The 23,787-nt window shown below is 48.2% G+C and overlaps 2 protein-coding genes across 5 annotated transcripts; one reads left to right on the top strand and one right to left on the bottom strand.

Annotated features, from left to right (window-relative positions):
* The first annotated feature begins 587 nt into the window (after positions 1-587).
* On the top strand, positions 588-2,048 carry LOC111156471 (UDP-GlcNAc:betaGal beta-1,3-N-acetylglucosaminyltransferase 4). Its single transcript, XM_022517393.1, has 2 exons — positions 588-600; positions 785-2,048. The coding sequence occupies exons 1-2, from the start codon at positions 588-590 to the stop codon at positions 1,864-1,866; spliced, it is 1,095 nt and encodes a 364-aa protein (XP_022373101.1). The 3' UTR covers positions 1,867-2,048.
* Positions 2,049-2,248: 200 nt separating this feature from the next.
* On the bottom strand, positions 2,249-20,701 carry LOC111156472 (diablo IAP-binding mitochondrial protein). 4 transcript variants are annotated; one of them, XM_022517395.1, is made up of 6 exons: positions 20,563-20,701; positions 19,588-19,714; positions 14,767-14,898; positions 13,477-13,521; positions 13,227-13,323; positions 2,249-3,036 (listed from the first exon to the last, which is right to left on the bottom strand). In XM_022517395.1, exons 1-6 carry the CDS (start codon positions 20,610-20,612, stop codon positions 2,840-2,842), a joined length of 648 nt encoding a protein of 215 aa, XP_022373103.1. In that variant the 5' UTR covers positions 20,613-20,701; the 3' UTR covers positions 2,249-2,839. The 4 variants fall into 4 exon arrangements, with proteins under 4 accessions (XP_022373103.1, XP_022373102.1, XP_022373105.1 ...); XM_022517394.1 differs by having other exon boundaries at positions 13,477-13,587; positions 20,563-20,698; XM_022517397.1 differs by lacking the exon at positions 20,563-20,701 and adding an exon at positions 19,793-19,901 and having other exon boundaries at positions 13,477-13,587.
* Between the last annotated feature and the right edge of the window lie 3,086 nt (positions 20,702-23,787).

The raw sequence follows: 23,787 nt of genomic DNA, 5'->3' as shown, positions 1-23,787 counted from the left end.
CAGCCCCGCAGGGCCAACGGCTTTCCTACTTGCTTTCATGCCCTTGCGTGCGAGGGGCTTGTTCTTAAACCCCCTCTTAAGTGACTCCTCCAAGAAACCTGTGGGAAAGAGGAAACTTGAGGCGGATGTGAAGGGTTTGTCCTGTGGTTGCCTTTCCCTGGAGGAGCAAACTCTAAGGGCCATACCCGGGGCTGTCCTCTCTGGGAGACCCAGCGCAGGGCCTGCCACCAACAGGGACTGCACACTTTTGGGGGCGGGGCGGATGGTTTAATTTTAGACTCGAGAGCCCTGAATGTCGGGTTTTGTGGATCTGACTGGGAACTGAACCAGCCGTGTGCCATTTTCACCGTAAGATTCTCGAGTTTTCTGGGAAAGAGGAAAGTGCTCATGGTGCCTCAGGTTTTTGGTGTTTTATTTTTTTAAGTAATTTCGACACCCAGTGTAGGGCCCGCACTCACCACCCCGAGATCGAGTCCCACGCTCTTCCGACTGAACCCACCAGGTGCCCCGGGGTGCCTCGGTTTCAAAGCAGCTGCAAGTCCTTTGGGGGAGAAGGTGCGCGAGCACCCCCCCCCCCACCCCGCCCCATGCCCACAGAAGGCGAGGGCTGGCGGAGCAGGTGTGCTTGGCCTGTCCCCTGGGAGAGGGACTCTGGAAAGAGCCAAAGGACTCGCTGGGAAGAGTAAATCGGAGATGGGCCGGCAGGAGCTTGGCTGCTGGGTGGCGGGCCGGGGAGGCAGAGGCGGGCGGGGGCTGCGGCCGCTCACGCGCTCTCTCCCCGCAGGCCCTGCCATGTCCCGCCGGCTGGGCTGGCCTGTCCTGTACAGCCTGGCGGCGCTGCTGCTCGGCTGCCTGCTCTTCCTGAAGAAGGAGGCCAAGCCGGTGGGGGGCTCCGCGGCCCGCCAGCCCTTCTGGGCTCCCCCAGGGCCCCGCCGCAGCCAGTGTCCCCCCAACCACACAGTGGCTAACGTCTCCCTGTCCTTGCCTAGCCGTCACCGCCTCTTCCTGACCTATCGTCACTGCCGCAACTTCTCCATCTTGCTGGAGCCTTCGCGCTGTGCCGAGGACACCTTCCTGCTCCTGGCCATCAAGTCGCAGCCTGGCCACGTGGAGCGGCGCGCGGCCATCCGCAGCACGTGGGGCCGCGTGGGGGACCGGGCTCGGGGCCGGCGGCTGAAGCTGGTGTTCCTCCTGGGGGTGGCGGGCCCTGCGCCCCCCGCCCAGCTGCTGGCCTACGAGAGTCGGGAGTTCGACGACATCCTGCAGTGGGACTTTGCGGAGGACTTCTTCAACCTGACCCTCAAGGAGCTGCACCTGCAGCGCTGGGTGGCGGGTGCCTGTCCTCACGCCCACTTCATGCTAAAGGGAGACGACGACGTCTTCGTCCATGTCCCCAATGTGCTGGAGTTCCTGGACGGCTGGGACCCAGCCCGGGACCTCCTGGTGGGAGACGTGATCCGCCAGGCCCTGCCCAACAGGAACACCAAGGTCAAGTACTTCATCCCCCAATCCATGTACCGGGCCCGCCACTACCCGCCCTACGCTGGGGGTGGGGGATATGTGATGTCTAGAGCCACCGTGCGGCGCCTCCAAGTGGCCGTGGAAGAGGCCGAACTCTTCCCCATCGACGACGTGTTCGTGGGTATGTGCCTGAGGAAGCTGGGGGTGAGCCCCACGCACCACGCTGGCTTTAAGACATTTGGAATACGGCGGCCCCTGGACCCCCTAGACCCCTGCCTGTACCGAGGGCTCCTCCTGGTGCATCGCCTCAGCCCCCTGGAGATGTGGACCATGTGGGCGCTGGTGACCGATGAGGGGCTCAGGTGTGCAGCGGCCCCCTTGCCTCAACTCCGAGGGGCGGGCTGAGTGAGGAGCGCCCGTGCTGATTCTCCCATCATGACGACAACCTGAGAACCGTGACCCCTACCCCGATGGTCTATAGGAAATGCTAACTTCGCTTTTGTACCCCCACCCAACCTTGCTAACTCTGATTAAAAACACCGAAACCTCGCTTCACCTGTACCAAGTTTGGCTCAGCGAATGCGGCCAGGACTCGGGTGCCGGTCGCTGGGGCGGGGAGGGGGGGATTCCCGGAGCCCCCTGCAGCTCTGCCAGTTTGGGAAGTGAAGGAAAGAGGCTGCACAGGGCCCAGAATATACACACAAACGTTTTCTTTTTGAAGTGCAAAACAAATTATTCTCCTTCAGATACAATAGAGACACTCGAAGGAAAGAAGGAAACGAGAAGCACGGGTTGGAGTACGTCCTGTTGAGCACCAGGTAAACACTCCGCGTTCAGTTCGGTAACAATAATGGGCTTCTGGCGCCTGGGCTCCAGCTGTCCTTACAGGCAACGGGGCCAGATCACAGAAGGCACCAGAAACACGTAAAAAGAAATCTTATCAACAGGCTCCCCTTTCCCCAAAACAACACACATTCCGATGCGGGGAGCAAAGACTAAATCATATCTGAACATGTAAGACTGGAAAGGGAAGTTAACCAGCTACTGAACTCGTGGGCATGACGAAACAGGACCCCTCTCTCCGGCCAGGCTGCTGAGCCGCGCTGGGTCGGAGGTAGAAAGATGGGGGGTGGGAAGCTGTGCTGAGTGGGGTCAACGTTAAACAGGGTGAGTGCCCCAGGGCCAAGAACCAGCTCCTCGGGGTGGGGAGGGAGGGGGCCAGGCACTCACAGCTCACTAAGGCCTCCGGCCTGATGGGCCAGGGCAGGACCCGCTGCCTCCTCTCCGTCCAGAGAAGGCTCTGCCGCCCCGGGCCGGATGGCAGCCGCCCCTGCCTTCCCCGGGCTGAACCGGCAGACGCGGGCAGCCGCTCCGGCGCTCAATCCTCGCGCAGGTAGGCTTCCTGCTCCGGCTCGGCCCTCTCGTCCCCGTCCTCCTGTGTTTTCTGCCGGAGCTCCTCTGTCTGTGCTTCTGCCAACTTGGTTTCTGCTTTCTGGGAAAGCTGGCGCACTTCCTGCACCTGTGACTTCACCAGCTGAATGTGATTCCTGGCGGTGATCGAGGCCTGATCTGCTCCTGCCGAAAGAGGGGACAGTTGGGCTGGATGGCTGCACAGGGTGGAAGGCACCGGGGGGACGAGGAAAGCCTGGGGCTCCGTGGCTGGCATCCGAGCCCTTTCCTCTTGGAGACTTTCCCTGCCCTCCCTGTCCTCCGTCTCTGCACAGCAGAGACCTTTCTACCTCCACACCGAGGTCTGAATTTTCTCTATCAGCAGCTATCATTAATAATTACAATTCCCACAATCTCTTTATAGCACACAGCTTAGTATAGACGCCTTAGGAATTTACACAAGAAACACATTTCTTTTTGACAACAGCTCCGTGGAATTGTCAAAGACCTCTCATCACCCTACCCAATCTTCAGAGATAACCTCTGCTGGAAGTTCAAAGGGCATCCTTCTCATCTTTTATACGTATGGAGTGCACAGAGAAATACTGTTACCTTTTGTCTTTACGTATTGAACATATTTTTGCCATCTTTTTTTCTTTAAAAATGTTTTTGGGCTCTATCATTCTGTCTACCTGCTTCTAGTACGTCACAGAGCTCTGCCTATTAACTGATCTAGAGAAGACCTTGTTCTTTCCAACCTTACTGTATTAAGAATCTCAGTACAGTGTTAAAGGCAGTGGAGAATTGTAAGCACCCCTCTTATTTCTGACCTTGATGGGAATGCCTCTCATATTTCCTTACTAAGTAGAATTACTTAACCTTTATCATGTTAGGAAAATTCTATTTATGACTGTACTCAGTTTATGGCATACATGGGTACCTTTCACTGATGGCTTCAGGCCATGTACTGACCTGACATGGCCGCCTTCCTCCTCTACTGCAGATAATCTCAAGTAGTGAGTTATGCTGATAGGTTTTTTCAGGATTGAAGTATCTTGTATTTTGAGGGTGGATGGCTACATTTGGCCTTACGTCCATGTAAGTGATGCCGACCATAGTTCTGTTCCAGTGCTGACCTAGTACAGTTGGGGGTCAGGCCCATGCTGACTTTGTACAGTGACAACAGGTAGGAGACTTGCCATCATGTTCTGTGCACTGGGATGCTTTCTGTAACACAGGAATTCTCTTTCTTGAAGATCTGCTAAGATTCTCCACAAAACAGCCCGGGCTTGGTGTCCATCAAGATTTTTATTTTTCGGGGTGCCTGGGTGGCTCAACGGGTTAAACCTCTGCCTTCGGCTCAGGTCATGATCTCCGGGTCCTGGGATCGAGCCTGGGATCAGCAGGGAGCCTGCTTCCCTCTCTCTCTCTGCCTGCCTCTCTGCCTGCTTGTGATCTCTGCCTGTCAAATAAATGAAATCTTTAAAAAGGTTTTATTCAGAGAGCACGAGCAGGCGCATAAGTTGGGGGAAGGGGCTGAGGGAGAGGAGAAAATCCTAAGCAGACTCCCCACTGGGCACACAGCCCCATGGGGACTCCACCTCACAACCCTGAGACCATGACCGGACCAGAAATCCAGAGCTGGATGCTTAACCGACCCAGGTGCCCCTACTTCTGTAAATCTTACGTTTTATTTCACACGCATACATCATTCGTAACTTCCTTATCCACTCATCTACCATGGACACCGGGTTGCTTCCATATCTTGGCTCTTGTAAATAATGCTGTAAACACTGGGGTGCGTGTATCTTTTTGAACGTGTCTTTGTTTTCTTTGGGTAAGTACCCAGTAGTGGAATTAGTGGATCATACAGTATTTCTATTTTTATTTTTTTGAGGAACGTCCATACTGTTTCCCACGGTGGGTGCACACATTTACATCCCGAATAACCGTGCGCAAGGGCTCCCTTTCCTCCGCATCTGGCCAGCACTGGTTATTTCCCGTCTTTCTGACAGGAGCCGTTCCGACTGGCGTGCAGGGTTCTCTTGTGGTTTTGATTTGCATTTCCCTGGTTATTAGTGATGTTGAGCATCTTTTCGCCTGTCTGTTGGCCATCTATGTTTCTTTGGAAAAGTAGGTCTTCAGATCCTCTGTTTTTTTCTTTTTGAAGATTTTATTCATTTGCGAGAGAGAGAAAGAGAGAGAGAGAGAGAGCGTGTGCACACGAGCAGGAGAGGGGGAGAAGGTCAGAGGGAGAAGCAGACTCCCAGCAGAGCTGGGAGCCTGATGTGGGACTCGATCCAGGAACTCCAGGATCATGACCTGAGCCAAAGGCAGCGGCTTAACCAACTGAGCCACCCAGGCATCCCTCTCTGCCTGATTTTTAACTGGATCTCTTTTTTTGTGTGTGTTGCATTGTGTAAGTTCTATATGTATTTTGGATATTAACCCCTTGTCAGATACATAATTTATAAAGTATCTTCTCCCATTCATTAGCTTGCCTTTTTGTTTTGCTGACAGCTTCTTTTGCTCTGGTAAAGCTTTTTATTTTGGCGGATGTAGTCCCAATTATTTTTTTTGTTCCCCATACATGTGTTGTTGAGGGTGATGGCTGACGTTACTGCCTGTGCTTGCTTTCAGGTTTATGGTTTCCGGCCTCACACTCGGGTCTTCAATCTGTTTATTTTTGTGTGCACGGTGTCAAAGTGGCCCGGTTTCACTCCTGAGTGTAGCTGTCCAGCCTTCCCAACACCATCTGTTGGGAAACAGACCGTCTTTTCCCCGTAGCATAGTCTTGCCGCCTCGGTCGCAGATCCGCGGACCACACGGGTGCGCGATCACTTCCGGGCCCGCCCCCTCTCCTGTGGCGTCCATCAGTCTCTCTCTGTGCCCGTACCACGTCCTGCAGGTGCGGAGTGTGGTTTGACATCCAGGACTGTGATACCTCCGGCTTTGCTCTACTTTCTCAAGATTACTTTGGCTAGTTGAAGTCTTGTATGGTTCCATACGAACTTGAGGATTATTCCAGTTCCGTGAAAAATGCTACTGGTACGGTGACGGGGCTGCACGGACTCCGTAGCTTGCTTGGGAGAGCAGCATTATCTTAACAATATTAATTCTTCCAATGCGCGAGAGCGTGGTGTGTCTGTCACCTCCTTGGATAAATTTTTTCCTAAGTATTTTATTGTTTTGGGTGCAATTGTAAATGGTTGTTAAGATTTTTAAAGGATTTTTATTGTGTGTGTGTGTGTGTGTAAGCAGGGGAGGGGCAGAGGGAAAAGGAGAGAGAGAATACCAAGCCGACTCCATGCCCAGCAAGGAGCCCAACACAGGTCTCAATCCCACAACCTCAAGACCATACCTCAAGCTGAAATCAAGTGTCGGATTAGGTTAGTTCAACCAACTGAGCCACCCAGGTGCCCCTTAATCTTTTTTCTCCCGCTCCCTTTGGTAAACCATTGAGTATGATGTTAGCTATGGGTTTTTCATATATGGCCTTTATTTTGTTGGGGGGGATGTTCTCTCTACACACACTCTGTTGAGAGGTTTTAACATGACTGGATGCTGTATTTTGTCAAATGCCTTTTTTTTTTTTTTTTTTTTGCATTTGTTGAGTTGCACCAATGGTTTTTATCCTTCTTCTTATTAACGTGAGTTATTATTATCACACTGATTTGCAAATATTGAACCATCCTTTCATCCCTAGAATAAATTTCATTTGTGTTGGTATATGATCTTTTTAATGTATGACTGAGCTCAGTTTGCTAATATATTTTTTTAAGATTTTACTTGACAGTGTGCTCACGTGAGCACAAGCAGGAGGGACAGCAGCAGAGGGAGAAGCAGCCTCCCACTGAGCAGGAAGCACGACTCGGGGCTGGATCCCAGGACCCCGGGATCATGACCTGAGCCAAAGGCAGAGGCTTAACGGACTGAGCCACCCAGGCACCCCCATTTGCTAATGTCTTATTGAGGATTTTTGCATCTATGTGCATCAGAAGATACTGGTTTTTGGTTTTCTTTTAAGTATTTATGAGAGAGAGGGTGTGTGTGCGTGCAGAGGTAGGGTGGGGTGGAAGGTGGGATGGACAGAAGAAAAGGGAGAAAGAATCCCAAGCAGACTCCTCGCTAAATGCGAAGCCTGATGCAGGGGCTTGATCTCATGACCGTGACATCCGGACTGGAACTGACACCAAGAGTAGGAAGGTTAATGGACTGAGCCACCCAGGCATCCCTGGTTTTCTTCTTTTTGTAGTGTCTTTGGTTTTGGTGTCAGGATAATGCTAGCCTTGTAGAGTGAATTTGGAAATTTTCCAAATTTTCCAAAACTCCTTCTGTTTTTCAGAGTAGTTTGAGAAGAATAGGTATTTCTTTTTTAAATGTTTGGTGGAATTCAATTTGGTGAAGCCATCTGGCCTTGGACTTTTGTTGTTGTTGTTGTTGTTTTTAATTCCATCTCATTACTAATAATTTTTCTGTTCCAATTTTCTATTTCTTCCTAATTCACTTTTTGGAAGATTTTTTTTTTTTTTTTAATTTATTTATTTGACAGAGACACAGTAAGAGAGGGAACACAAGCAGAGGGAGTGGGAGAGGGAGAAGCAGGCTTCCCACTGAGTAGGGAGCCCAATGCGGGGCTCGATCCCAGGACCCCAGGATCATGACCTGAGCCAAAGGCAGACACTCAACAACTGAGCCACCCAGGCATCCCAGATTTTCTTTTTCTAGGAACTTAATATTTCTTCTAGATTGTCCAATTTGTTGGCATATAATTTTTCATAATATTCTTTTAAACCTCTGTATCTCTGTGGTGTTCATTATTTCTCTTCCATTTCCAATTTTCAATACTTTTTTTTTAGTCTGGCGAAGGTTTATCCATTTTGTCTATCTTTTGAAACAACAAACTCTTGGCTTCATTTTCTTTTTTTATTTTTTGAGTAATCTCTATACCCCAATCTGGGGCTCAAACCCAAAAACCCAAGATCAAGAGTCACATGCCAGCCAGGCACCCCTGGCTTTACTGATCTATTTTTTTAAATTTCCCATTTAGGCGCCTGGGTGGCTCAGTCGTAAAGCATCTGCCTTTGGCTCAGGTCATGATTCTGGGGTCCTGGGATCGAGCCACACATCCAGCTCCCTGCTGAGCAGGAAGCCTGCTGCTCCCTCTCCTGTTCCCCTGCTTGTGTTCCCTCTCTAGCTCTGTCAAATACATAAAATCTTTTAAAAAAAAATGTCCTATTTATTTCTGCTCCAATCTTTATTATTTTGTTCCTTCTACTAGCTTTGGATTTTGTTGTTCTTTTTCTGGTTCCTTTAGGTGTAAGGTTAGATTTTTTTGAAGTGTTTCTTGTTTCTTGAGGTAGGCCTGTGTACTGCAAATGCAGAACTGCTTTTGCTGTGTCCCAAAGGCTTCAGACCATCATGTTTCCATTTTTCTCCATGTATTTTTTGATCTCTTTTTTTCTTGGTTGACCCACTCGTTTAGTAGCATGTGTTTGTGTATTTTTCAAGTTTTTTTTTTTTTCTTGAAATTGAATTCTTGTCTCAATTCATAGTGGAAGGAAAAGATACTTGGGAGGATTTCAATTTTAAACTTAAGATTTGTTTTATGGCTTAACATATGAGCTATCCTGAAGAACTTTCCATGTGCACTTGAAAAGAATGTGTATTCTGCTTTGGGATGGAATGTGGTGTGTGTGAATGTTAGATCCATCTGGGCTAATGCATTCAAAGCCACTGTTTCCTTCCTTTCTGTCTGTATCCTCCATCCTTTGATGTAAGCGGGGTGAAGCCCCTTGTTATCATTGTGTTACTGTCAACTTCTCCCTTTCTGTCTGTAAGTATTTGCTATATATAGGTGCTCCTATGTTGGGTGCGTATTTACAATGGTTCGGTCTCAGATGGATTCCTTTATCATTATGTACTGTCCTCCTCTGTCTCCTGCTACCGTCGTCGTTGTTGTTGTTAGGTCGAGAACACACACACACACGGGAAGTGAGGGGGAAAGGGAAAGAAAAGTTTTTCTTCTTTAAAGGTTTATTTTAGAGGCACAGTGCTCATGGGGGGATGGAAGTGCAGAGGGAGAGACAGTGAGATCTTAAGCAGACTCTGAGCGGAGTTTGGAGCCTGACGCTGCGTTCAATCTCGTGACCTGAGCTGAAACCAAGAGTCAGTCAGATGCTCAACAGACTGTCCCACCCCCGTGCCCGAGAGAGAATCTTAAGCAGGCTCCATGCCTAGTGTGGAGCCTACATAGGGCTTAATCTCATGACCCTTTGATCACAATCCTAGCCAAAATCAAGAGGCAGATGCTCAAGTGCCTGAGCCACCCAGGTGTCGCACTGTACACTTTGTCTGTTCATCTGATAGAAGTACCCCTACCTGCCCCCGCTCCATCTGCATAGTGTATATATTTTTTCCATCCTTTCACTTTGTCTGTGTGTGTCTTTAAGTCTGAAGTGAGTCTCTTGAAGGCAGCTTATAAATGGGTCTTGTTGTTTTCTATCCATTCAGTCACCCTATGTCTCCCAATTGGAGCACTTGGCCCATTTACATTTAAAGGCGGTATTAAGTACGTACTCACTGCCGTTTTGTAATTGTTTTCTGGCTGTTTCTGTTTCTCTTCCTTTCTTTTCCCTTATGAGTTTGATGGTTTTGTTCCTTTATTTATCTATTATAGATTTTTGATTTGTGGCTACCATTAGGTTCATATGTAACATCTTACATGCACTTTTTTTTTTTAATGATTTTTTTTTTGAAGATTTTATTTGACAGAGATCACAAGTAGGTAGAGAGAGAGAGAGAGAGAGAGGAAGAGGAGGAAGCAGGTTCTCCACTGAGCAGAAAGCCTGACGTGGGACTTGATTCCAGGACCCTGAGATCATGACCTGAGCTGAAGGCAGAGGCTTAACCACTGAGCCACCCAGGCGCCCCTGCACTGTCGTCTTTATTAAGGTGTTAGTAGCTTAAGTTTGAACACATTCTAAAAGCACTACATTTTTACTCCCCTGCCCCCCATGTTTTATGTATGTCTTATTTTACATTTTTGTGTATCCCTTGACTAATTTTTATAGATATAATAGATTTTTACTACTTTTGTGGTTTAACCACCATGTTTTTCTAAATGAATAATATTTTTACCAAATATATTTGCTTTTATTTGTGAAATTTCTTCCTTAACACGTCCTATATGGCTGGCCTAGTGGTGACGAACTCCTTTAACTTTTGTTTGGGAAACCACCTCACTTACGTTCTGAGTGATGACCTTGCTGAGTATAATGTTGGTTCTAGGTTTTTTCCTTTCAGCACTTTCCACATACTATGCCACTTCCTTCTGGCCTGCAAAGTTTGTGCTGAAAACACAAATACCCCTTCTGGGGTATCCCTTGCCTGTAACGGTTTTGCTGTTTGTAAAACGGTTTATCATCACTTTGGCAATATCGTGTCCTGATGTGGATCTCCTTAGGTTCATCTCGTTAAGAGCTCTCTGTGCTTCCTGGACCTGGATGTCTGTTTCCTTTTTCGGATTAGGAACGTTTTCTGCCCCCTTCTGTGTCTCTTCTTCTGGGATCCCTATAGTGCAAATGCTATTATACTTGATGTCACTGAGTTCCCTTAACCGGTTTTCATTTTTTAATTTTTGCTGTTCAGCTTGTTTTCCATCACGGTGTCTTCCAGGTTGCTGACCCATTCTTCTGCATCCCCTAGTCCGCTGTTGATTCCTTCTGGTGTATTTTTTTATTTCGGTTAAATTCTTCACCTCTGACTGGTGGTTTGTTTTTTTTGAGAGAGAGAGCAAGAGCAGGAGGAGGGGGAGAAAAACTCAAGCAGACTCTGTGCTGAGTATGGAACCCCATGTGGGGCTCGATCTCACAACCCTGAGATCACCACCTGAGCCGGAACCGCACTGTCAGACGCTTAACCTACTGTGCCACGCAGGCACCCTTTTTTTTTTAAAGATTTTATTTATTTGACAGAGAGAGATCACAAGTAGAGAGAGAGAGAGAGAGAGAGGAGGAAGCAGGCTCCCTGCCTAGCAGAGAGCCTGATGTGGGACTCGATCCCAGGACCCTGAGATCATGACCTGAGCTGAAGGCAGAGGCTTAACCCACTGAGCCACCCAGGCAGCCCCCAGGCACCCTTTTTTGCATTTTCTTTAAAATTCTCTTTAAAATTCTTTTAAAATTTTAGAGATTTTTAAAATCTCTAAAATTCAAAAAAATTCTCCATCCACTTTTTTCTCAAGTCCAGTATCTTTATGAACATGACTTTGAATTCCTTATCAGGCACACTGCCCAATGACTGATAGCCTCTGAACTGTTTTAATGTTCTTTTAGTCTGAATCCTTATTCTGACACTTCTCTGCCGGCATTCTGGAGCAGCTTTCTTTTTGTTAATAATGATTTGATTCAGCTTTTTGTAACTTTCAACCTTCCTACATCATTTTGTTTTAGGTGTCTCTGTAAACTGTTTTAGTTGTGATTTTTTTTTTTTTTAAGATTTTATTTATTTTGGGCACCTGCATGGCTCAGTGGGTTAAAGCCTCTGCCTTCGGCTCAGGTCATGATCCCAGAGTCCTGGAATCAAGCCCTGCATTGGGCTCCTGGAGCCTGCTTCCCTTCCTCTCTCTCTGCCTACTTGTGATCTCTGTCTGTCAAATAAATAAAAATCTTAAAAAAAAATTTTTTTTAAATTTATTTGACAGAGAGCACAAGCAGAGGGAGAGGAAGAAGCAGGCTTCCTGCTGAGGCATGTAGGGCTTCATCCCAGGGAGCTGGGATCATGACCTGAGCTTCTGAAGGAAGACGCTAACTGAGCCACTGAGGTGCCCCTATCGGTGATTTTTTTTTTTAACATATTCAGTTACTTTGATGACTTATGTTGGAACTTGTTCTATTTCTTTTAAAACTTCCCTGTCTTAATTGAATTTACCAAGTTTTCTTTGTTTAGCAAGGTCTAATGTCGAGCTGATGATGTCTATCTTTTCTTTTCAAAACAACTATCGGCACGCTTTCACTTCTTTCCCAAACTGATTTAACACTCAGAAGTTTTGACAAGTTTACAAGTTTTACTGAATTTTGTTCATTCGTCTATCTCAGTTCCTTCCTAATTTTTTTTCTTCAAAAAGTTTTTTCAGAAAACATATGCGGTTGGTAAATAGTATTTTTAGGTCTGAAATAATATTTGACTGGATGTAAAATGATAGGTTACTGACTTATCACCTTGTATCCAGGGTTGTTGATCAGAAGCCATATCAGATTATACTCCCTTCGTAAGTAAGTCTCTTTTCTTATAGTTGAAGTATTTTATTGAGCCTTTTTGGCCATGATTTAAAGTGTGAGCCCTAATAATCAGTTCCGTGAAAGTCTTTTTTTTCCCCAGATAATCGTTATACTTTTATTTTCCCTTTTCTCCAGCTCAATCTAAGGCTGCCTGGGAATGTTCACGCCAGAATGCCCCAGCAAACGTCCCTGGTCACTGTATCTCGAAACCCTGCTCCTACGTCGGTTTCACCCTTCATTCCACTTGTGCCTCTAGGATCGCAGATTCCTTTAGTTAACGAAGACTTCTTTTTTGTCTTTACTTTTAAAAATGCATATTGTATCCTTTTTAAGATTTGGTGCTACAGACCCTAGTCTATTATCTGAAAGTGAGAAAACAAATTTCTGAGAGCTACCCAGTTTGAGACCAATTCAGGTAAGAATAGAGTTTTCTTCAAAATATAGTTGAAAACCTTCAGCTCACGCCCACTGGGTGGATTGAGAGGTCCAGAAAACATCCTGGTGAATGCGGAACCACATTTTCTATACTGGGACCCGGAGATGCAGAGGCTTTAGCACTGTGCTAAATGCCAGTGTGGCTGCTTCCTTACACACCCAGCATATCTCAGTGCATTTCGTAACCCTTGGGTCCCCATTTTCTTCATGTGTAGACGTGGGGATTCTAATCCTCAGTTCCTTACATTACAAATGCCTATAAAATACTTACTGCAAAGCATGGAACAGACCAGTATTCAATAAACAAAGCTATTATTTGTCCTGGATTTGTCACTGACTAGGATTCCAGGTCCCCATTTCTCCCATCTATACAGGTTCACACCAACGGGTGGTCTCCAGTCTCCAACTATGCCATGGTACGCCCAGTTATCCACCAATACCGGGGTTATAAAAGGAACAAAATGCTTAAAAATGATTTAGATGCAATTAGAATAACGGGCAATAGCTGTATCATTTTCTAGATACAGACTCCCTAGCTAGTGGAAATGGGGAACTTTCTCACAAAGTTAGAGCCACGTGGGCCTTAGACGAATCTAAATCCCTCATTTTACAGCCAGACGAAAACTCAAAGGGCACCTTGGCAGTACACTTTGAACCTACCAGTTTGGTACGCAGCTTCCGCCGCCATCTCTGAAAGACCAAGTGCAGTCAGCCAAGTGGTTTCCAACTTCAAGTATTCTTGCTGTTTTGAAGTCATCTGTAAATTAAACACGGCACTTGAGACAACACGAAGAGGTTAATGAGCACGTAACATGGGCTTATTCAAGACAGACTTAGAGGACAGTCACTGTTAGACACCACGATGGGGCAGGGGCACTAATACAGAAACGTCTGTTAACGTTCTGCTTACCTCAACTCTGGCTCCTATGATCACCTGCCACACCTCATCTTCCTCCTGTGAATTCATTTTCCCAAGTAAACTTGTATATTGTCGGTACAAAGAAATTAAGGTATAAACAGCCTACAAACACAGAATAAAGTAAGTGAGGCATGTTCGGACCTATGAGATTACACCCCAAGGGGAGAGAGTCCCGTTACAGCAACCCACTCTGTCCCTCCACTTCCCTGAAGTTGCGCTACCGCAGCAGGTAGAGGCATTATCCCAGGACATACATGTTTCCACTTGTCAAATTCTGTGTTTCTAAAAGTTTGTTAGGAATTCAGACATAGAGAATACAACGCAGAGGAAAAACTCAGAAGGCAGAGGGAAAAACTGCTGAAAAATGAAGGTACAATACACCAATAAACAAGGACTTGGATTATCCAGATACCTCTCTACGCGGGTAAGTGGTTTTCAAACTGTCCCCACAGCGAAGCTCCTGCTGCCGCGAGTAGGAGACTCTAGACCCCTTTACCCGTAACTGCACCTAATCAGCTTGGTTTTGTCTTATATACTGGGCTGCTGTATTTAAAGATTTTTCTTTTTCAGGGAGCCTGGGAGGCTCAGTCACTGAGCAGCTTCCTTCAGCTCAGGTCGTGATCCCAGGGTCCTGGGATTGAGCCCCGCATTGGGCTCCCTGCTCGGCAGGAGGCCTGCTTCTCCCTCTCCCACTGCTGTGTTCCCTCTCTCGCTGTGTCTCTGTCAAATAAATACATCTTAAAAAACCAATTTTTTGGGGCGCCTGGGTGGCTCAGTGGGTTAGGCCTCTGCCTTCGGCTCAGGTCATGATCCCAGGGTCCTGGGATTGAGCCCTGCATCGGGCTCTCTGCTCAGCAGGGAGCCTGCTTCCCTTCCTCTCTCTCTGCCTGCCTCTCTGCCTACTTGTGATCTCTGTCTGTCAAATAAATAAAATCTTTAAAAACAAACAAACAAAAAAAAACCACAATTTTTTCTTCTTTTTCTTTTAAAAAGGGTTCCTGGAAAAAAATCTAAAAATCACTGCTTTAGGTCAAGGGCTCAACCAACTTTTGTTGTAAATATTTTAGGCTTTATGGGCCCTATAGTCTGTTACAACCATTCAACCTACAAAAGCAGTCTTAGAAAACACAAAGAGATATAGACAAATACAGAACATATAGACAAAGGAGGACTGCAACACTCCAGTGTTGCCACAGAAACAGATACTCTGCTAGATTTGGTTTACAAGCCATAGTTTGCTAACCCCTGGTTTAGATCAAGACTCAACAGGAAGACACTTACCTTAGTATATTCAGTGATCGCTTCAATCAGTGCGTATGTGGTCTGCGAGAGAAAGGTGGAGGTGCTGTCTGTTACCAAAGACACAGCCCTCCTCATTAACGCGTCATTACTAAGAGAATGAGGTTCCAATTTCTGAAAGACATAAACATTTTCACTCAACTTCTAACCTGAAGCTCAAACCGAGAACTTCTTCATAGCTAAAGAAACAAGTGAAAAACACTTCCCACACTGCAACTGCTTGTTTTCTTTTTAGGCTTTGTTTTGGCTCTTAAAGACCATATAGAAGTGTGCCTCCCATCAACTTTTATTCTTTATGCCGTGTTCCAAAAAGCCAAGCATTTCTCTAGATGAAATAAAAGTCTAGTAATTATAACCAACAAATCTGATGAAGTTATGATTCATTCATTACCACAGTGTGAGACGCTTGGGATATGAAGACATATAAGATATATTCTCTGTCCTCAAAGATTTCAGATGGGGAAGGGGAGGCGCTGGGGCTGAGAGAGAACTTGAACAATTAATGCAAATCAAGTACCATGGGAGCTATGGCAGAAGTTTGTGTAAGTATCTTTTTTTAAAGATTTTATTTGAGAGAAAAAGCACCAGGAAGAGGAAGACCCCCTACTGAGCAGGGAGCGGGCCGTGGGGATTGATCCCTGGACCCTGAGATCACGACCTGAGCCGAAGGCGGACACTAAACTGACTGAACCACCCAGGCGCCCCAGACGTCTGTAAAAGCTACAAGTAGGGGCATGCATGAAAAACAGTCACTTCTGTACTGAATGAAAATAGCTTAAAAAGGCTTTACAGAGTTGATGAGGGATAAGCTGAGTCTAAGAAAGTAAGTGGGTGGATGGGGGAGAGCGATTCTGAGCAGAATGAACAGTACAGTCCTGGGTAGGGGGTGGGGACTCTTCACTCTAACCTCAGCTATTAAAAAAAAAAAAAAAAAAAAAGCCAATGTAACTATCTCAAGAGTTAAGGAAGTGTGGCCACCTTAACTAAATTCAAGTATTCCCTGCTTTCTGAAAGTTTGCGTGAAGTCCCTTTGCTTGTAAGGTATCTGACTGTATTCGTAGCTGACTTCAAACACCAGAAGTCCGGAGAGGATTTTCAGGTTTACAAAGGAAAAAAAGCTGTCACTGTACTAAATGTCCTTTGCAAAAACCAAAGTGTCATAACATGAGCTTTTGGAAAGACACTCTTCACTGTGTGCTGAATTATGAAAGGTTTATAAGAATGCTCTACTTGGGGCGCCTGGGTGGCTCAGTGGGTTAAAGCCTCTGCCTTCGGCTCAGATCATGATCTCAGGGTCCTGGGATTGAGCCCCGCATCGGGCTCTCTGCTCAGCAGGGAGCCTGCCCCCCCCCACACCTGCCTGCTTCTCTGCCTACTTGTGATCGCTGTCAAATAAAATCTTAAAAAAAAAAAAGTTATCAGTCAAGAAATCTTTGACACATGAACAAATCCAGAATTTTCCTTTACAATTAAGTATTCATTATGTGTCTTGCACTGAAGGTACAGAAAAAGTGAAAAGAATATTATTTCTGCTCACTGGAAGCTAACTTTGATATACTCTAACTTACATCTTAATAATACATTTTATTTTAATCTCAGCGGAGGGCTTGATCCCACAACCCTGAGATCACAACCTGAGCCCGAACCAAGAGTCAGACGCTTAACCGGCTGCACCGCCCACACCGCATCTAACAAGTTTTCACCTGCTCCCGACAGCCCAGGTGTTCGCACTTTTTTATAGATGAGGAGATGGAAACTCCGAATATTCTGTTACAGAAACTCTCCCAAAAAGTCACATTATCTAGACCTTAAACCACACCTTCGTCAGTGTTTGTGCCCTTTCTGTGATGCTCCGCTGACTCCGGGGAGTGTAATCAACCAATATCAGAATACAGCACAAGCGGTCAGAAAGACGGAGATCACTGTTGGTCAGAAACTCTGAAAGGCATTAAAAAGAGGTGGGACTTGGGCCTGAAGATAGCCAGGATGAGAACTGCCAGGCAGCCTGGGGAAGAAGAAATAATGAGGAGAAGAATACATCCACTGCATTCAGGGAACGTCCGGGGATGTGGTCATAACGAAGGGCACTAGGGAGGGGAGAGAGCGAGGAGACGAGTACGGGGAGAGCTGGCTGGGTTTTAGTTCTGCAGCACACAATGGGGAGCTGCTGCGGGTTCTGAAGAACAGAAGTGGAACTACTGTTCCTACAGGAAAATGACCTGAGGCTCCTGTCATGTGGCCCAGAACTGAGGTAAGTGGGGCTGAAGAAAAGTGTATGAACTGAGAAAGGACAAACCCAGAAAATTCGTTTTAAGGGAAGAAGAAATGCTATCCTAACTGTGGCAGAAAATGGCCTGGTGTTCAAGTAAGGGTTTTAGAATCAACAATTCATGAACAAGCAGAGATCGGGCTCATGAGAAAGCCTCAGAAGATGCTGCAAAGACTTGTGATCAATGGAATTGATCTTTTTTTTTCCTTCTAAGAATTATATTTATTTATTTGAGAGAGAACACAATTGGGGAGGGGAGGAGCAGAGGAAGAAGGAGAAACAGGCTCCCCACTGAGCCCGCTTCTGGGCTTGATCTCAGGACCCTGAGATCAGGACCTGAGCCAAAGGCAGATGCTTAACTAACTGAGCCACCCAGGCGCCCCTGGAATTGATCTTCTTGTTGTGATAAACACACATTTAAGTATTAGAAATATTTTGTCAAACTGGGGTTTGCTAGTTTCCTATTTAGCTCTTTCTCAGAAAGCATATAATCAGTGATCTTTTTAATAAGGTATCACTTTCATATCACCTACCTGCCAACTCCACCTAGATGTCTACTAGATGCTTTAGACTGTCATTTCCAAAACTGAACTCTTGATTTCATCCTCCCAAAATGTACCACCCTCCCCTCCAACAAATGCTAACTCCATTCTTCCAGTTGCTTAGGCTTTTTAAAAAATCCTGGAATGGGGCGCCTGGGTGGCTCAGTGGGTTAAGCCTCTGCCTTTGGCTCGGGTCATGATCTCAGGGTCCTGGGATTGAGCCCTGCATCGGGCTCTCTGCTCGGTGGGGAGCCTGCTTCCCCCTCTCTCTGCCTGCCTTTCTGCCTACTTGTGATCTCTCTCTGTCAAATAATAAACAAGATCTTTTTAAAAAATTTAAAAAATAATTTAAAAAAAATCCTGGAATATACTCCACATTCAATCCAACAGCATCTTGAGCTGACCACATTTGGTCCACTTCTCCCCACCTACACTGGTGCCCGCCTATTCCAAGCCTGGACTAGGGCAACAATCTCCCATTGGTCTTCCTAGTATCACAAAGCAACCTTTAAAAACTCATGTGAGGGGCGCCTGGGTGGCTCAGTGGGTTGGGCCTCTGCCTTGGGCTCAGGTCATGATCTCAGAGTCCTGGGATCGAGCCCCTCATCGGGATCCCTGCTCAGCAGGGAGCCTGCCCCCCCCCCCCGCCCCTGCCTCTCTGCCTACTTGTGATCTCTGTCAAATAAATGGATAAAACCTCTAAAAACAAAACAAAACAAAACAAAAAAAACTCATGTAAGATTGTAACAACCTTGTGTTAAAACCCTCTGTGGCTTCCTTTTCTGAATAAAATTAAAAGCCTTACGATGGCTCAAAAGGACAAAACAGTCTGACCCTCAGCTAATTTTTTGGCTTTGTCTATTATGCTTTCTCATTCCACTCCAGCCACAGTAACCTTTTTTGCTGGTCATCAAACATATTGGGTAGACACACCTGCTTTGTAGGCCTTTGCACTCAAGAGTTCCTTCTGCCGGGAAAACTCTACTCCAAGATATTACCTCGGCTTATTCTTTCAGACCATTCTGATCCCGACTTACACTTCACCTTATCACAGGAGCCCTCCTGGACCACTCCCTCCTATCTAAAATAAAACAACTCCCTCCCAGAACTCCCTATACTCTTACCCTATTTGTTTCCTCCATAGCACTCATCAGGTTGCATTTTATATTTATTTTCTCTCTTCTCTTTTCCCTAGAATGTTTGTTTTTTGGGGGTTTTTTTTGAGAGAGAGCGTGGTGGGGGGCCACGGGGGCAGAGGGAGAATCTTAAACAGCCTCTGTGCCCAGGATGGAGCCCCATGCAGGGCTAATGTGGCCCGATCTCATGACCCTGAGATCATGACTTGAGCCTAAATCAAGAGTCAGATGCTTGGGGCGCCTGTGTGGCTCAGCAGGTTGAGCTGCAGACTCTTTTTTTTTTTTTTTTGAGCTGCAGACTCTTGATTTCAGCTCAGATCATCATCTCCGGGTTGTGGGATGGAGCCTGGGGTAGGGCGCTACACTTAGTGCAAAGTCTGCTTCTGCTTATCCCTCTCCCTCTGTTCCTCACCCTGCCCCAACCCGTATACGTTCTAAAATAAATAAAATCTTAAAAAAAAAAAAAATTAAAAGAGAGTCAGACTCTTAACCGACTGAGCCACGCAGGCACCCCCACCCCAGAATGCAAGTTTTATGAGAGCAGCATATGGCACATTAAAGTTGCTCAATAAATTTTTGTTGAATGCAAGATTATTTTGTTGACAGACTGTAATATCCCCTTTCTTATTCTCCGCCCTGACATACTATTCCTACCAAATGGAACAGTTAAAAATGCGAACATTAATATATTTGTTCAGCTAGATGATGATGATGCTGGTACAGGAAAGTAAACCATCACATCGGTGTGCGAACACTGGTGAACACGAACAGCTTCTCTGGTGGCTCACTGCCCAGGTGAGACTTCAGGAAGGCACAGCACACTAAGCAACACCCAGTGGCGCTACAGTATTTTTACCTGTGCAATGGGAACCGCACACAGGGTCACGCCAAATCCAACCGCCACAGTTTTGTGCCATGGTCTTATCAATTCTGAGAAGCAGCGCTTCTTGAAGTTAGCCACGACAGGAACACACTGCCTGTACCTAGAAACACAAGTCGGATTCAGGAAGGCAGTAACTACCAATCTGCACGTCTTCAGTTTGCAGGGGTTGGAAACTCACACTCGGCCACGCAGGAGCCTACACGAAGATGCTGGGTCCGCCTTCCAGACGACAGGGCTCAGTGGGGAGCGTGTGAGCCTGGAAAGCCCCGGACTCGCTGGAAGGAGCAGCTGCTACCCAACTCCCGGGCACCTGGCCGCGCGGGGATGCGGGCACAGTGATTTCGAAGTTTAACCGGCAACAGGTGTGGAAGTTTAAAAGGCAGTCTCAGAGCTTTTTTAAAACCTCGGGTCAAAAGAAAAAAAAAAAAAAAAAACAACAACACAAAAAAAAACCACTGCTGCAGGCAGCATGTAGCTCCGGACCTCCGATGGTCCCCGCTAGGCCACACCTGGAACTCGCGGCCAGCAGGGCCGCGCGGGGACTGACCAGCTCCCCTCCCGCCCGTAGAGAAAACTTGCTCTCGTAACCCGCCGCTCGCCCGGGCGGCTCCCGATCTCCCTCCAGTGACGGCGATGGGCCAACGGGAACTCGAGGACAGGCCGAGGCTCCCCAGGAAGCCAACCCGAGCCTGCGGAGGGCGCTCACCGGCGTTCACCCAGGGGAATAACGGAAAAGCCGTCAGTGAGAAACAAACCCCGGCTTTGGCCCCGGGAGGCGGGAGGCAGAGTCGGGACGTCCTCGGACCTGAGAGGGGCGGGACGCAGCGGCCCGCTCGGCCGAGAAGCGAAAGGAGCGCCAGCTACACCGGCGCTGCCATCCCGGCCACAGCGCTACCTGCGGCGCCTCCCCCTTTGGGGTACTGCCCTCATACCCGACCGCAGCGGTACCTGAAAAGGGAGGCAACGCTCCGCGACAGCCAACTCCTCAGAGCCGCCATCCTGCGGCGGCCGGACGCCAGACGCACACGCCGGAAGTGACGCCGCTTCCTGAGCGGAGGACGGGGCGCGGCCTCTTCTTGAGGGGGCCTGGCCCCATGACCACACCCCAACCCGAAGGAGCCGTCGGGATTGGACAGGAGGTGGGGAGGGGGCGGGGCTTAGGGTAACGGCAGTAACGGCTGTGGCGAAAGCCCAACCGATCGGGCTTCCGCGCGGGACGGGGCGGGCCCTGGACCTGAGGGCGAGGAGCGGGCGGAGCAGAGTCGGCCGTCGTGAGGGGAGCTTGGACTCCAACCCGGGCGTGGCCGTGCCTCGAGAGGCAGCCCTAGCCCGGGCGCGAGGCGCACGGCTCTTCCGTCAGCTAGTGGAGCGCGTCCGGCAGGGAGGCGGGGCAGCGCGCCGTGGGACGGGCGGGTGGGGGCAGCGCGAGGCGGGCACGGCGCGGGGCGGGGCTTTGGGCGCTGTCACTTCAGCACCAGGAAGTAGGTGGTCCAGCCAGCCAGCAACAGCGCCCCGATGAGCACTGTGTAGCTGAGGAGCACGAAGGCCAGCAGCTCTCGCAGCAGCTGCAGCACGTGGATGGTAGACGAGGCCGGCATCGCCGTGCGCGGGAGGCCGGAGGACCTGCGGGGCAGGGGTACTCGGGAGTCCCTGAGTGCGCAAAGGGGACGGTCCCCCGCAGGGTCACCTCCTCCACCCCCCAGCCACCGAGCCAGCGCCTCTGAGCCAGGCAGTGTCGTAGGCGATGTGGACACAGGAGGCTAGGCTAGGTCCTGGCCTTCAAAAGGGTAAACACGCTGTCCTAAGGCTGAAGAAGCCTGAAGTTCTGATTTTCTCCCTAACAACCAGCTAGAGGCCCTCTTAGCATTTACACTATAGAAATCTTTTAAGCCAAAAGTTCCCTTCATTCTTTGGCTCCTAATCTGGATCTGGGTTCTGAGGAGAGAGAATCCTGTCTGTTCCCAGTCTCGGCTGCTGCATTAGTCTTCATCACGGGCCCTCTGTCCTCCCATCCACCTCCTGCATTTTTAATGCTGTGAGTGCTGCTAATGGCCTGGTGGAGTAAGGCTTGCTTTTCCCATCGCTCAAGATGCAGCCCCAGCTGTCAGTGCTGCCTGGGAGGGGAAGAGGAGAGAGACCCATTCGGGTGGGAGAAGACAGCAGGTCCTCACTGACGCCCTTTGCAATTCCCTGGACCCCAAGGCTTGACAGCATGCAGAGTTTGAAAATGTTTGCTTTGTGGGCAGGACGCTTGCCCTCACGGGCAGCCAGTACTGCAGGAGTGCCAAGGGGTGGACATCAATTTGATTCTGGGCTTATCTCCTTCCCAACTGTGCTCCTGTGCACCTGTTCCAGTCCTGCTATCTTCCACCACAGATGGAATTACATGGCAACAATCACAAACCAGCTCTTCATCTCCATTGCTGTCCTGCCCAGCAACTTCCCTTAGGGCCAGCCACTAGCTTCCTTCTCTCCCCATTTCACTCACTCAGCAAAGTTTCCACGACTCCTCTGCTGCAGCAGCTCCACGGTTCCTCTCCGGGTATGGTGTCTGAAGGTAGGCGTGTGCGCAGTCCGGCGATCTAGGCAGAGCTGTGGGATATTCAGGGAGCAGCTGCACTCACCAACTAGGTGTGGTCTAGAGACCAATCACAGTCTCCACTTGGTCCCTGAGCAATCAGGGAGCTGCGCAGAGCCCATCCCAGGCCAGGCGGGGCACTGGCAACCCTGCCTGCCTCCCCCCCCCCCCCCCGGCTTTCACACCACAGCCCACAGGCTCTAAGGATGCCTGCAAAACTCCTGATCAGATGGGCTGAGCAAGTGGTACACTCGGGGATTTTTTTCATGCCCCTTCTTGTCTTGCTTTTCTCAACGCTGCCGGTGGGATACAGTCCAAATCCTTTTCTAACAAGCTCGTATTGAAGAGGAGCCCTATCCTACTCTTGAGTCTCAGACTAGAAGAACCACTATACAAATGACTTTCACTTATGACTGTCCAACTACTGCAAGGGCTGTTATCTTTTTTTTTTTTTTTTTTAATTTATTTGACAGAGATCACAAGTAGGCAGAGAGGCAGGCAGAGAGAGAGGAAGGAAAGCAGGATCCCTGCTGAGCAGAGAGCCCGATGCGGGCCGATCCCAGGACCCTGGGATCTGACCTGAGCCGAAAGCAGAGGCTTTAACCCACTGAGCCACCCAGGCGCCCCTCGGGCTGTTATCTTAAAAACACATAAGTGTGAGCATGCACGTACGCATGTATGTGAGAAACAGGAGCTTGGAGAACCAAGAGCTCCTGAGTGCTTGATTCTAACTGACCAAGTTTAGCAGTTTAGAGACGCACTGTACAAGCACCGTCCCAGTGAGCCCACTCCCAATTTCAACTCCCAGGAGCGATGCAAAAAGAGCCAGTTAGGGTTTCGGCAAATAAAGAACAGACCCTTTCCCAGATGTAACAATGAAGAAAAAGCACAAACTTCATGCTGCTTCAGATTATTTTGCTTTTTGTTGTAAGTTTGTGATTAAAGACTGGGTTTTTTTTTTTTGACCTTTAAAATAGCAGGGAGTGCGGACATCAACCCTTTTTTATCAACATCATCATCCAGAAGCAAATGGCTCCTTAATCTAATCAGGGTCTGTTATGATCAAATCATTGCCTCTGCCGCAACCCTGCTGAAAACAGGAGCGGAACATTATCAAGCTGCTCAGGAAGCCAGTGAGTAGTAATTGCTCCCCCAGAGAATTGGTCATCTGAAGGGCTTGTGTGTCCTGCCTAGGCATAGGAAAGAAAGTATGGCTAAGATTTATACCCTCAGCCCACCCCAGAGCAACAGACGAAGAAGAGAGGCTACTAAAGCAGGTGCAGTTCGGTCGGCTTTCACTCCCACGTCCTTCAGATGGATGTCTCGGAGCACTTAGGTGTTCCAGGCTCTGCAGACTCCGGTCCCCAATGCACAACCGAAGCTAAGAAACATTACATGGCTTAAAATTCACAGGCATTCATTTAGAAATAAGAGCAACTGAGAAAGTTTACATTATTGCCTTTTTCTTAGATCACTGGCGGAAAAAAGGCGTCCTCTATTTTCTGTGGCAGGTTATTCAGCCTCTGACTGCGTGTAATACATCTGGCCAAAGAGCAGAATTCCGACTCTCCACGAATCAGTCTATGGGATGCTGC

Source organism: Enhydra lutris, unplaced genomic scaffold (assembly GCF_002288905.1).
Source record: "Enhydra lutris kenyoni isolate GAN:26980312 unplaced genomic scaffold, ASM228890v2 scaffoldscaffold46, whole genome shotgun sequence".
NCBI lineage: Eukaryota > Metazoa > Chordata > Mammalia > Carnivora > Mustelidae > Enhydra > Enhydra lutris.
Note: the sequence above shows the minus strand (reverse complement) of the source record. Positions and strands in the feature narration are given on the sequence as shown.